This window comes from Prunus mume, linkage group LG5 (genome assembly GCF_029339155.1).
Source record: "Prunus mume cultivar Tortuosa linkage group LG5, ASM2933915v1, whole genome shotgun sequence".
NCBI lineage: Eukaryota > Viridiplantae > Streptophyta > Magnoliopsida > Rosales > Rosaceae > Prunus > Prunus mume.
In genome coordinates this window covers 25,511,016-25,525,625 of record NC_142702.1, presented here as the reverse complement: position 1 = coordinate 25,525,625, position 14,610 = coordinate 25,511,016, and the positions used below count along the sequence as shown (strand labels likewise).

Here is a 14,610-nt window from a genome sequence, read left to right as displayed (position 1 = left end):
CAAAGTGTCAAGGAATTCAAACATTAGGCTATTGATCTGCGGGTCAAGGCCTTTTCTGCCAGTCTAGAGGTATTTGATTTGTTAAGTTATCGAGTTAGCGAATTCAAATCATAATCGATTATAAATTGAAAGTCCCAATCCATATTTTATTAACTAAATCGAGTTCCTACTCGTATGTCTTGTAAAATAAACAATAATAATAACATCCGACTTTTTGTTTTGACCCTTAAACTTATTTGATTAACGCGAAATCAACAACTAACCACGGAAAGCAGATCAACATCGTGGCAGGAAAACAAGTAACATACAACAAAGATGAAAGACAAAATCAAACTAGCATCCAAAGGGACAGGCTCATCAGACAGAGAAGTAATCTCACTAGAGGTTTACCTAAACTTGGAAAAACAAAACTTTCTTTAAGGATTTGAAGAACAGCATTGTATGCAATTTTCCACTCCTCTTAGTGGTGGCACTATTTGTTTCCTTAATTGAAGGCATTTACTATAATTTACTTGCATGCTAAAAATCTTAATTACTCAGGATGGACGTGATGTTTTCTTGGAATGCGTTGCAAATTTAGAAACCCATATCTAATAAGGAACTCACAAAAAATCTAACCATATATTTCTATATGGGAAATTCCAGCAGTCAGTACCATCAAAATCAAATCCAAATTCTTTTGTTCTAGGTTGTTTACGAGAAACACTTACATAAAATGGAGATAACATTATTTTCTATATTAATCCGGAATGTCATACGTAATTATTTTTCTACATGACATTACTATGATTACAAAACAGTGTTATTTCCGTTTTATATAAGTTTTTATGGATATTTATCCCCGACTTTACAAATATATATATATATATATTCCAAACTTACCATAAAAGACATCATATTGCACTCAAGTTACAAGACCTAACAAAAAATAAAGAAAAGAATTAAACCGGTTAATCAAGATACTGTGCCAGTTTTCTTGCATTCAAGTTCAATTCTCTTCTTCATACATCATATTGATTTGTTAAAAAAAATAAAAAAAAAAACACTTAAAAAATCACAGTCTCACTTCCCACTCAGCCCCCCATTTTATTCCCAAATGTCCCTTTTCCCACATAAAAGTGACAAATTCTAGCGCATGCCAGCTAATCACCCTCATAAAACTACGCCAATTCCTCCAGCTAATCACCACCATTAGACCGCAATTTAAGAATCTCCATTAAAAAAAAAAAAAAAAAATCATTTTCCCAATCTCTGTCTCTCTTTCGCAGACTTGGTTTCATTTCAAGCACAACGCAGTTTTTATTATTATTTTCGATTGCTCAAATGTAGAGTTGAGCTCGCAGAGAGAAACAAGAACGAAGGCTTTCTTCTCTTCCACCGTACAATCTGCCAACGCAGAAGAGGGAGTGAGATTTATCAGAAAGAAAGAGAGAGAGAGAGAGAGAGATTCGGTGGCACCCGACGACCCGAGCACCCATGTCTTCGGGCTATAACAGTCCGGCTCGGAGCCCCGGGAGTTCGAGGCTTCAGTTGGGTGGTGGAGGTGGAGGAGTCGCCAGGTTGAGATCTTCGTCGCTGAAGAAGCCGCCTGAGCCGCTGCGCCGAGCTGTAGCCGATTGCCTATCGTCCTCCGCGGCTAGCTCCCACCATGCCAGCACATCCTCCACTGTGCTCCTCTCCGAAGCTTCTAGAATTCTTCGGGTTCGTACAATTTTGGGTTGTGATTTTGCTCGGTTTGGATCTTTGAAATGCCGGTTTCGGCTGAGGAATTTAGATCTTTCAGCTTGTGTGTGTGTGATTTGTCTTTAAAATGATGGATTTTGAATGAACTTGAGATTTGAACTCTGTTTGGTTGCTGAGAAGAACACTAGGAAAGAAAAGAAGTAGATATTCTTTGTTAGTAAAGAAAGAAAGTGATTACTGAGTTTTATGGCTTTAAAGATAGACAATTAAGCTGAATGGTAGCCCAATGGATGTGTTTGGTTTAGTAAGTGTAAGGTTTTGTCTTTAGGTAGTGCAAACTTATACACATTGAAGATGAAATGCAAGGATGGTTTTAGCTTGCTACATTTTCTTAGCAACAAACAGAGCACGAGTGCTGAAATGGTTATTCTTAGTGTGTGTGTGTGTGTGTGTGTTCTTTTTGAGTTTGTATTGGAGGGAGTATTTAATGTGGTTTCCCTACTCATGTGATTGGTTTTAAATTAAAAAGTCCTTGCTTGGATTACTTCATTATATTTAATTTCAAAATTTGAAAAATGCTTCTTTAATTACAGTCCTGCTCAGGTGAGCAACAGTGAGCACCTAACAATCTAATGGCTTAGAACAGTTATATGCAAGGTGATATAGGCTCTTTATACAAATTTACAAGTGGCTGAATAAATCTGACAATTACAATAAATTAGTTTCTTAGTTGGCGTTCAAAACTGTTGCTCATCCGAGTGGTTCTATCTTTAATTATACATATTTGGAGAAAGTATTTTATTGCTGGTTTTCAAATTTATTGGCTATGGAGTGCGTTTAGATTTCTCTGGCTGTCCTGGCTTGAAGTAGAGTTAACACGTGTAGAACATAAGCTTCCTTGTGTAATTATATCCCACCTTTATTCCTCTTCTGGGTGTTTGCAATTATTCAGCTACCACGCTTGTGTGTATCTGATGTATGACTGAGATAATTGTTTTTTTTTTTGTAGTGCATTGCTATGCTCTTATTTGACGAACTTGCGTTAGATTCAATTTCAGATTTCACAAGTTAAACTATTATGTTTGGCAGGACTATCTGGCGGCCCCTTCGACGATGGACTTGTCTTACAATGTGATTTTAGAACATACCATTGCTGAGAGGGAGCGCAGGTAACTCTCGTAGGTTTTCTTTTCCTTGATTTAACTTAAATACTGGCCCATGAGCCTTAACTCAAGTCAGATGGGACGGTTGGGCAGAGGGTAGAGATCCTAGGTTCAAACCTCTATTTAATCAAAACAAAAGAAAAAAACTAATACTTCACACAGTCCAGGAATAATTGGTGTCCAAACCAGCTCTGGCGATTCTATTTTGGATAAAAAACCCAGCTTTGGTGATTCTTTAAAGGAAACAAAAAAACCAGCTTTGGTTGTGTACTTCCTGGATCTGCATCACAAGATTGAATAGGCCATAAACATATATTTTCAGTAACCTATTTATCAAAAGTCATGAAAAGGGTAAATTTGGGAATACCTGTAACGGCAAACCATATAACTCGCAAGTAAGTTGTGTATAGAAATAATATTTTTGATACTCACCAGGGCTTTGTGTAAAAAAAATGTAAGTGGCTAATATGATAGGTATTGATACGACAAACCCTAGAAGAGAAGGTGAGGGGTAAAAATTTATGGCTTTTAGGTAATGGTAAATAAATATGCATCTGGAATACAATAAAGAAAGGAGTTTGCAATCAAACAAATAAAAAAAGGTGATGACAGATATGTATGGGATAGAGTTATAATAACTATTTGATTAATACATAGAAGTAATAATATTGAGATTAGAAGCAGAGTGGTACACTGGTTGACGTTTTGGATACATTCACCAATATGTGTGTGTGTGTGTATTTTGTGTTATTATATATGCATGTGTATTGTCTCCATTTGCACCTGCTTGTCAATCATTATAATTTTCTCTTATATGGGTTTTGCATTAAGCACTGTGTAGAGGACGGTATTTGCTACGGTGCTGATCCTTTTTCCTGATGTTGCTTTTATTTATGCCAGCCCAGCAGTTGTTGCAAGGTGTGTGGCACTTTTGAAACGTTACCTTTTAAGGTAGGTTTTTCAAATCCCTGAGATCTTTAATGATTCTGATAACTTGATGTATGAAATGTTGTTTATATCGCAGCTGAGCTCATTTCTATTAATTGCATCCGGTGCATATTGCGATGTCATTGAATTACTTTTTCTTTGCTTGAAAATGGACTTTGCTGTTTTTGTATCCATTCATATTCCTTTCATGGTCGTAATTGTAATTTCTTACATTTAGAAGTGTGTCTGTGGTGATTACACATGTAGGGACTGATATGCTGCTTTTCTGTCGTGGTTTCTTTCTGTTCATTGGTGATGTCCTGACACCTGATTCTGTAGCTTATTATTGTTTTAAGTGCAGTCCTTGTAAATTTGTCCCCTACATTATCTCCTTCCCCAGTGCAGTCCTTTTGTAGGACGTTGGAGAAAATATTGATAGTAAAAATATAGTATAAGAATGATAATTCACTCCCATAAATATAGCCATCCCTTCCCCGTCACATCAATCGCATGAGCCTCTGATTTATCTAAATTTTCTTTCTTCTGCTCCATTTACTGCATTGCAGTTAATTATAAACACCAGGGGGTTGACACCTGCCATGTTGACACTGATGTGAATATATCTTCTGTTGTCTTTAAAGTTACCCACAAATTGTCATCAGTAGGCCTTTTCACTGGATGCACATTCTATGTGCATGGAATGGGGGAGAAACATTTTTCCTATGAGCATAATTTCTTACAAACCTATCATTTCTTATACTCTCCATAGGTACAAACCTAGTGAAGAGACGTTACTGCAGATAGATCGGTTTTGTGTAAACACCATTGCTGAATGCGACATTGGTCCAAACCGGAGATTTTCTCCATGGTCACAATCATTTGCATCAACAACATCAACAGCATCAACGGCATCAACAACATCTACAAATATTGTTCCTTTGTCTGTACCTAGTTTTGCTTCTGGGGCGCTTGTGAAGTCATTGAACTATGTGCGCTCTCTAGTGTCTCAACATCTTCCAAGGCGGTCATTCCATCCGGCTGCTTTCTCTGGAGCCCTCTCTGCAACTAGACAGTCTCTTCCGAGTTTGTCTTCTTTGTTGAGTAGATCCTTTAATGCGCAACTAAGCCCTGCACATAGTGAACCTTTGGAGAATAAAGATGTCACAACTATGTCTATTTTGAACTTATCAAACATTGAAAAGGTTGATGGAATGGGAGATCTTGAATACTTTGCACTTGATGTTCTCAAGTGGCGCTGGCTTGGGGAACAGCAGTCATCATTCTTGGGGACTGACAGGTAATCACAGATACTTGTGTGTGCCTTCTTATTGGTCAGTTTACAGTTTTATTTGATCATTATGCCATGTTTCTTCTATTGGTTAATTAACTAACTTGAGTACTTGACATGCTCCACTATCAAGTGATCGTATTGTAAATCACCAAGACATGAGAACACATAATCTCCTAGAAGTAGGTGCAGCAGCTCTACTTGTTGGAGATAAGGATGCTAAAATGAAAGGTCAGCATTGGAAGTATTTTGGAACTGCTGGTATGCCTTATCTGGATCAACTGTTGCAACCTTCACCAGTAACAACAATTACTGATTCTGCCGCTGCGCGTTCCCACTTGAGAGCAATAACAGCATCTAAGCGCACTAAATCCGGCCCTCGGCAAATATGGTATGCTCTTCCCTCTTGTATCATTGTCATGAAATTTTGGTGAACTTTTTTGCAGCATTTGAAAAAATTGTGTGGAAATTTTGTTGCACATATTTCTGAGAAACTACAACAGGACATAAGCATGAAATTTAAAGATAGTCCTGTGACCAATTTTTTATTTAAAGATAGTCCTGTGACCAAGTTTGATACGATAGTAAAGTTTGACCAAGTTCTATTTTGAACATTGCACACCAAAATTTCAGGGATGATTCTCCGGCGAGCACATTTCGTCCACGGGCTAAGCCGCTATTCCAGTATCGTCACTATAGGTAACAAATAATAAACTTTGTTGATTATGATTCATTGTTTTCTTTATACCTTGGTCCACTTCTGATTGTGGGTGTGAGGGTTTTGGTTTTAAACTTCCCTTTCATTTGTTAATTTCTTGATGTTTTAGAACAGAGGGCAACTTAGTTGTTAAATTCATAGTTGGTAGTAGTTTGCACTTGTGTTTATAAACTGGAAATTCAAATTTTTAGTGTTATATGTTACTCTCTCTTTCTGCATCTCTCGCTCACCATATTTTGGTTGTGGATTAGCGAACAACAACCGTTGCGGTTGAATCCTGCTGAGGTTTGTGAGGTCATTGCTGCAGTTTGCTCTGAGTCATCTTCGCAGAATGCTAATGTGATGACAGGATCATCTAGATTAAATAATAACTATGGAAAGCCGTCGATGGATGCTGCAGTGAGCGTCCTTATCAAACTTGTTATTGACATGTATGTTTTCTATGCATTTGGCTAGTATTATTGCAGATCATTCTTGATGCCATATGTTTATTCTGTATGCTCTCTTTCTCTCTCTCTCTCTCTCTCTCTCTCTCTCTCTCTCTCTCTCTCTCACACACACACACACACACACAAATATAACTAATTCCCGTTTTCTGCCTCATTGTGTTTTGAAAATCTCTTTTTGTAGGTATGTTTTGGATTCTGAAACTGCTGCACCTCTCACTCTGTCTATGCTCGAGGTGATGGTGAACTACATTATAATTTTTCATGATTAGAATATGCAGTTCTCTTTTTTCCCCTTGTTTCTTCGTTCATTAGCTTACAATGTTTTATTATTTAATCTTTCAGGAAATGCTTAATTCTCCAAGAACAACATGTAGGGTTCGTGCTTTTGATTTGATTTTGAACCTTGGAGTTCATGCTCATTTATTAGAGCCAATGGTGACCGATAACGCTTCCACGATTGAAGAAGAGTATTCCCAAGACTCATATTTTGATAGTGAAGCTAAGCTTGCAACACAAGGCATGAGAAGATCAGATTCTGTTCTGATGGGCACTTCCTCAGCTATTCATAATTTTGAATCTTGGATTTTAAATATTTTATATGAGATATTGCTTCTTCTTGTTCAGGTATATTAGCTCTGTCATATTTGATATAGCACTGCCATTTTGGATGCATGGAACTTTTGGTTTTAGGTTACATAGAAAAATTGGCCAAGAGAAAAGGTTACATGAAACAAGCTACAAATTAGTGCTGTTAATTTATAGTTGAAAATGATACAAAGAAAGACGTACCAGTTGTCCATCTAAAATAAGTTTCCAAGTAAAACGAAAAAAGTTATAGTTGAAATGTCAGAATTAAAACATATCTCCCACCCTTTAGACAAAGAAGCCACACTGATGGCAGACTTATGCTCCTCTTCCAATGAAAATCCTTCGCCTTATCTTTGAAAATTCTGTAGTTTCTTGACACTGAAATAAATCCTAGAACACATTTTAACTATACTATTTTCCTTTTGTATGTTTTATCTTCTTATATCGTGGAACTTATTGTCATCGTTCTTTACCATCTAGTTCTCTCTTTCCTTTCTTGCAGATAGAAGAGAACGAAGAATCTGTCTGGGCTTCTGCTCTTAGCTGTTTGCTTTATTTTGTCTGTGATAGAGGCAAAATCTTGAGAAACCGGATAAATGGCCTTGACATAAGGGTGAGATATTTTGTAATTTTGTATATCAAGGCTGTAATCATTGAGAATATTCAACAGTGAGTTTGTTCTTAGTAGTGATTATTGGAAACCTCTCCTATAATACCAGACGTAAGACTGTTTATGACCTTATATGTCTAGTTTGTATAAAAAATGCCTTAATCTACAAAGGCAATTACTATTTCTTGTCTATCGTATCAGTTATGATTTTCATGTTGGTTTTAATGTTACTTCCTACTGTCAGGTTATTAAGGCACTACTAGAAATTAGCAGGAAGCATTCTTGGGCCGAAGTAGTTCATTGCAAGCTTATTAGCATGTTAGCAAACATGTTTTATCAAGTACCTGAAGGAACCAACAAGGCTGTTTCAAGTACCCAATTGTTTCTGGTGGAGCAAGTTGATCTGATTGGTGGAATAGAGTTTATTTTTCTTGAGGTATGCTGATAATTTATCGTGAAACGAAAAGAAAAGAAAAAGAAGTAAGATTAGCTTGATTAGAAATAAAGAAATAAGTAGTTAGTTGATTCCTAGCATTTAGCTAAGACCCTTGGTAATCACAATCCTTTTTTTGTCTGTGAGTTGTAAAGCATTTGCCTGATGTTGTCACAATTTGTAAGTGCTGATCCTTATTCTTTGGGGTTGTGAAAGCAATTTTAATGATCTAAATGTGTAAAAATCACTTTTGGAGACAATGTACATACATACTCAAATATCATGTCCCTATAGACAATGGCAATAGTCCCGTTATTTGAGATAAGCTTTACCTAAACGTTATTTCTTAGGGTCATGATTTAGGAACTAATCTATAACAGTTTTTGCATGCTTTGTAAAAATGGTTTCTTTCTACCACAAAATTTATCTGATTCCAAGCAATAACTCTTTGCAATGCAGTATTCACTTGCAAAATCAAGGGAGGAAAGGAGAAATCTCTTTTTGGTGCTTTTTGACCATGCCTTGCATCAAATAAATGAAATATGCATAGCTACCGGAGTCACTGAGTATAGCGATGATGAGATTCAGCCTCTTGTTGCCCTGCTCAATCTGGCTGATGCGCCCGAAGCTTTTTATATATCTGTTAAGCTTGGGTTGGTAGGCATTGGGGAAATTTTGAGGAGTTCTATTTCTGATGCATTGTCTAGATATCCAAACAGTGAACGGCTAAATATGGTAATGTCTCAAAAGTTAGTGTGTTGGGTTGGTGTGAGTCAATGTGCATTTATGTTCTGTTTGTTCATTCTCAAGATTGTGTTAGTGCATGCGGTGTGTGGGTATGCTATATATATATTTTTTTCTCTCATGTTTACTCTTTCAAGAGTTCAAACTATACTGTATGCAAATTCAATGCAGCATTTTGTTAATCTAACCTTCACTTTGGTTCTCGTATTCTGAAAATGTGCCTTGAGGTTCGTTCTCATCTTAAGAAAAGGTGACTTTGAGATTGGTTCCATTTTTTTTTCTTTATTTTTTATCGGGTTGACTTTATCTTTTTTCTAGAATAGATAAGTGCATATTTAATATATGTGGCCATGAGTCTGATCTGGGCATTGGACAACCTTACTGTTAAATGCAGTCGTTGTGCATGGCCTTGCTATAGCAAAAGCCTATCAGATATCTTAGTCTCTTCCTCTCAGAAAGACTCCAGAACTTCATGTTGAGTCTGAACTGGGCATTGGGCAACCTTGCTGTTAAATGCAGTCGTTGTGCATGGCCTTGCTATAGCAAAAGCCTATCAGATATCTTAGTCTCTCCCTCTCATAAAGACTCCAGAACTTCATGTCATGCATTAACAATTCTATCCTTTTTGCATGTGGTGTGTACCCTGTATAAATTTCTGATATGATTTCTACAAATTAGGTTTCTGCGAAGTTCTTGACTAGTATCAAATTGTACAAAACAGTACCTGTGTCCAGAGTCAATTGTCTATGGTTATATACTTATAAAGTGATTGTGTAATCAATTTCATATAGGCTTTAGTTGGACTTGATCTTTCAAATCCAAAATCTCTGTAGCCTGTAGGTGTATTTGTTCTCATTATTTCCAGAGCTGGAAAAGGCTCCCTTCCCTTGGTACTGCAAGTGGGTAGACTGGTTGTTTGATTTGGACTTTCTATGGTGCAGTCTCCTGCATTCAGAGTGGGCCCCGTGTAGGTACATGGACTTAGCCATTCAAGTCTAACCAGCACTCTCTATTTTATTTGGAAAGAGAGGAGCTGGATCCTTCAAAGCTACTCACTTGAATACTTGAAAAGTAAGATTACCAATTATTAAGTTGATTAGGTTGAACTACAACCCAGCTCCTCCGCTTTGGGGTTTTTAATTCCTATTTGCTATCCTACTGTTGGCATGGATAGTGGTGGGCTGGCTGATGAGCTGTTGTGGAGTATCACATGTTATGTTTTATTTGCACTTTGATGCTTTACTGAGATATTTCACCAGTTTCATAAATTGTTGGACAGTTATTTTTTGTTATATGTTTTCATTTCTTATTGGACAAGTCAATTAGTTACAACAATTTATCAAAGTTGCTGCTATCTAAAATTTACTTTCACTTTACAGCTGTTGGACAGTGTGATGGACAAATTTGGTGCAACAATATGTTCATTTACTCATTTGGACATGGAGTTCTCACATATGATGCAGATAACCAAATCTTACAAGTCTCTGGATAGCATTGAAGGGGCAGTTCTGAGAAATGGTGTTGGCATGAAAGCAAAGCTCTCATGGGCCATTTTACATTCCCTTCTTCATTCAGAAAGAACTACTTACCATCGGAATGGGTATGTCTGGTTAAGTGACCTGCTTATTGCAGAAATTAGTGAGGAAAGGAATACAAGCATATGGTCAAATATCAAAAGCATGCAGCAGAAAATTGCCCATGCTGGTGTTCATGATTCTGCAGTTGCTTCTGATGTTCCTTTGCCCATTTGGCTTATGTGTGGGCTTTTGAAGTCAAAGCACAACTCAATCAGATGGGGCTTTTTGTATGTTCTTGAAAGGCTTCTCATGAGGTGTAAAATTTTGTTAAATGAAAATAAAATCCAGCAATCACTTGGGAGTGATATTGGCAATACACACAAAGACAGCCGTCTTGAGAAAGCTAATGCAGTGATAGACATCATGAGTACTGCCTTGTCCTTGGTTTTTCAGATAAACGAAACAGATCGCATCAATATATTGAAGGTAATTATTTAAGAACTAGAAAATGTCTTCACTAGATGTTACAGATGGTCTTCAGGTCCTAGAGATGCATATAATGCAAAAGCAGGAAGAGGCAACCGACCTAAATGCATATGCTTTGATTAAATGGTTTTTAACATTTTGTCTATGAATGCTACCTTTGAATTTGAATGTTTGGGAACACATAAGGTGTACCACTTCTCGAATATTTTAACAGATGGCATTGTGGGGACTCTGAAGTACTTCTCTAATTACCTTGCTGCTGGGTCAAATGAGAATGTAAAATGTTTGTTTGCGCATAATTGTACTAGTTATATGTTGAATGTTTCTTGCCCTTAATGCTAGACATTATTAGTATAATGTTGATAAGGCTTGGCATCATGACAAAGTATATTTTTATAAAAAAAAGATTTACTGGCTTGGAATTCTGACTAATATGCTTTAATGTAAGAGAAAAGAGATGAAAAATCAAATTTAGTTCATCTAGAGCAAATCTGTTTTCCTCAACAATATTGGAGAATTTGCTTTGGGCTGATGCAGAGTCCATTTTTATTTTCCCCTAAGGCATCATGTATGTTTCATGATTTAATGAAATTCCCTTGTGCAACTTTTGATTAGCGTAGAGTATTCTGTCTCCCTTATCTCCTATTTTTCCTGGTTTTTTAAAACAGATGTGTGACATCCTATTCTCTCAATTGTGCTTGAGAGTTCCTCTAGCAACTGCAACAGAGTTCGGAGATGATTCACAGCTTGGTAGGGTTCTTAGTTCCATGGAGGGAAATAAAAAAGTTGATGAGAAAGAAAATTCTGACCAGGATGTCCGTATGGAAGAAGCCAGTGGCAGACCTGTCTACAGTAATAACAATCGTCTTGATCATGAGACAGAATCAATGGCAGCACTGCTTCTTCGAGGACATGCCATAGTTCCCATGCAATTGGTTACACGTGTTCCAGCTGCTTTGTTCTATTGGCCATTGATTCAACTTGCTGGTGCAGCAACGGACAACATTGCGTTGGGTATAGCTGTTGGAAGCAAAGGAAGAGGGAATCTTCCTGGTGCCACATCTGACATACGAGCTACCCTTCTGTTACTTCTAATTGGTAAATGTACTGCGGATCCTGCTGCTTTCCAGGAAGTTGGTGGGGAAGAATTTTTTAGGTGATTCTGAAATTCTATGCTAATGTTACCATTGCATGATCTTGCTATTTTTTCCTTTTTTTGTGTGTGTGATTTGATATGTAATTACTTTTAAGACATAAATTCAGGGAACTCTTGGATGATACAGACTCGAGGGTGGCATATTACTCTTCAGCTTTTCTTCTGAAGGCAAGAATGCTATTTCTCCCTTCTTCCAACAAATTACAATGTACTGAGTATGTGGTGAAATATACCCTGCTAACATATTTAATTTGGTATTTTACAGCGGATGATGACAGAAAAACCTGAAAAGTACCAACACATGCTTCAGAATCTTGTTGTTAGGGCTCAGCAGGTGGGCCTTGTTTTTAATGCATTGCATGCCATCTGCACAATTTCATATATGATTCCTGAAAAAGATAATGTCATCTTTTTAGCATAGGATTATTCTATTGTCACACCTTTGATTTTGATATGGTGTTCGAAATATACAAATCCTGACAAAGAAACATTGAAGTATATGAACTTGTTTTCTTTATAGGAGCAATATCATATTGGAAGATTATGTTTAACTAGATAACACAGTTGGGAAGTATGATACTATTAGGCATCCTGATAAGCAACTAATATAGCATTCAACCATTGGATTCTATTCCTTGTAAGAAGAGCCAGAAACATTCGTTATTATTCTGAAACCAGCCTTTCCTTATCCTGTATAGAGAGATTATTTCTAGTGAATTACTCATCCTTGTATTTGTGTTTGTATTGCTGATTAACATGGTTGGCAAATTTGTAACTGCTAGTAGAGGAGATTGTTACAAGGTAACTTATTGCCTACACATGTGAGAAGTACAGTTAAAAAAGATGTAAATCTTCGTTTATAAATACTTGTAAGAAGAGCTGCATTCCAATTCCTTGTAAACTTATTGTTTTCTTATTGGCCCTCTTTCTACCCTTTAAAAAAAAATTGCTTTGAAATCTGGGTTGTCTCTCAATTACTTTAATATAGCATTGCTAGTTTTGGGACTGGATAGTCAGATCTCACTGCCGTGTTTGCTCTGTGCAGAGCAACAATGAAAAGCTGTTGGAAAATCCATATCTTCAGATGCGTGGAATACTGCAGCTGGCGAATGATCTTGGAACTGGGTTGTAATCTGGTGATGCAGATTTATTGATGTTGCCCTTGACTTGTAGAAGAGTGCTTCCAAGCACAGAGCTTCGTCCCACCTCTATGATGCTTATGCTATTCTTCAACTGGGATAAGCTTAATTTTGTAAGCATACATGGAACTCTTCGGAATATGATTTCTGAAGGTACTTAAAGTGGCTAAGAAATGGAGTTGAAGACAAAATTTTGCAGTTCTGACAAAAAATAGTAAAGACAGAGGGTAGTAGATGCATTCACTTTTTGGATAATGCTGGAAAGTCTTTCCTACAGGACACAATGCTCCAACATCAGCAATCAGTGCCTTGTGGTTGTCTTTCTCAGATTATTAGAAAATGCTGAGACAGATTGATATCTACTTCTCAAATCTTCCTCTCCATATTGTACAATTATGTAGTCAATTGTTGGGGGGCGCCTTTGTTTTGTAAAATATATGAAGTTCATGTTCAGCTGAAGGATTATGACTGGGGACTCATAAGAAAAGAAGTTACGAAGAGCGCAAGTCATTCAAGAAATTTTTGGAAATGCTTAATTTTTCTTCTGCCTTTCGTTCTGCCATTGGACTTGCGATTCATGGGCCTAACAAGTAGACATATCACCAGGTACTGCCACCTATCTTCGATGCTAATAAAAGTGGTCCATTTATGTTATCATTGTATTTCCGAACACCAGTTTTCTGCCTTCTATTTTATTGCTGGTATATATATGTAACTGCATCAATATATGCATGCATTATTATTTATTTGAACTTTTGGCTCTTGTTGGACCCCAATAAATTTGTTTCTATCTAGGTTCAACTTCAATCGGCTGAATTCTTGTTACATGTACGCATGGAAATAATCTGATTATTTTCTGTTTCATAACCATTAATTTTTTTGAACTCATTATTATTGTTATTATTTGTAGCATGATCATGACATTATGCCGGAGTTTATTTTTTAATATATATTTTTTGTGTGAATGCAGTGCAGTTAATGTGCATTACGATGCCAAGAGACCTTATGGGAAACTTTTGGAAAATATACTGTACAGAATCAAGATTTCCATTTTCCTCAAAGCCTTCATTATGTTTTTGTAATTCCTGAAGGCGATCTTGATGCTGGCGTTTATGAAAGGAATACATGGGTAATAATTTTTTTCCTTTTTACATTTGTTAACTCATAGAGGTTCCATCAACCCGACAGCAACGAGAAGAGAATCGATCTTTGTATGTCTAGTGGACTGGATACCAAGGTTAGAGGGTAAGATTGGACGCTAGGCCCTCTAATTCCATTATTAGGGGCAGTACTGGGTGTCTGTTTTTTCAGGGCATCCTAAAATGTGCCTGCTATGATTTTTGGATATTCAGGTTTATTTTTGACATTGTAAATATGTGATTTTTTTTTCCCTTTGTTTCCTTCGACTAATTGTTGATTGTTGTAAAATGGCTGTAGAGAAATTTAGCTTTTTGGCATGGCTGTTGAGAAATTTTGTTTTTCATGTATGACATACAAGCGATTGATTTCTGAGAGAAGTATGATTGGTTTTTACTTTATTCCTTCTCTTGAACCTTGCTGAATGATTTCTATATTGGACAATTATGTGTACGCGCGTGTGAAGGAGTACACAAACCCAGTGCCATATTTCAATTGCTAATCACGAAAGCAAAAGCTTAGGGGGCCAAGGCCTACATCGCTACACCCCTGCTCTTGGAGAGAAACCTTCA

The 14,610-nt window shown here is 36.9% G+C and overlaps 1 protein-coding gene across 2 annotated transcripts; it reads left to right on the top strand.

Moving 5' to 3' along the window:
• Positions 1 to 1,289: 1,289 nt before the first annotated feature.
• On the top strand, positions 1,290 to 14,437 carry LOC103332621 (uncharacterized). 2 transcript variants are annotated; one of them, XM_008235369.2, is made up of 18 exons: positions 1,290 to 1,701; positions 2,773 to 2,852; positions 3,747 to 3,797; positions 4,543 to 5,070; positions 5,195 to 5,452; positions 5,695 to 5,760; positions 6,031 to 6,210; positions 6,410 to 6,461; positions 6,571 to 6,852; positions 7,319 to 7,429; positions 7,671 to 7,862; positions 8,319 to 8,594; positions 9,983 to 10,606; positions 11,275 to 11,762; positions 11,870 to 11,930; positions 12,028 to 12,096; positions 12,808 to 13,507; positions 13,872 to 14,437. In XM_008235369.2, the coding sequence occupies exons 1-17, from the start codon at positions 1,477 to 1,479 to the stop codon at positions 12,892 to 12,894; spliced, it is 3,630 nt and encodes a 1,209-aa protein (XP_008233591.2). In that variant the 5' UTR covers positions 1,290 to 1,476; the 3' UTR covers positions 12,895 to 13,507; positions 13,872 to 14,437. The 2 variants fall into 2 exon arrangements, with proteins under 2 accessions (XP_008233591.2, XP_016650218.2); XM_016794732.2 differs by having other exon boundaries at positions 11,858 to 11,930.
• Positions 14,438 to 14,610: the final 173 nt, after the last annotated feature.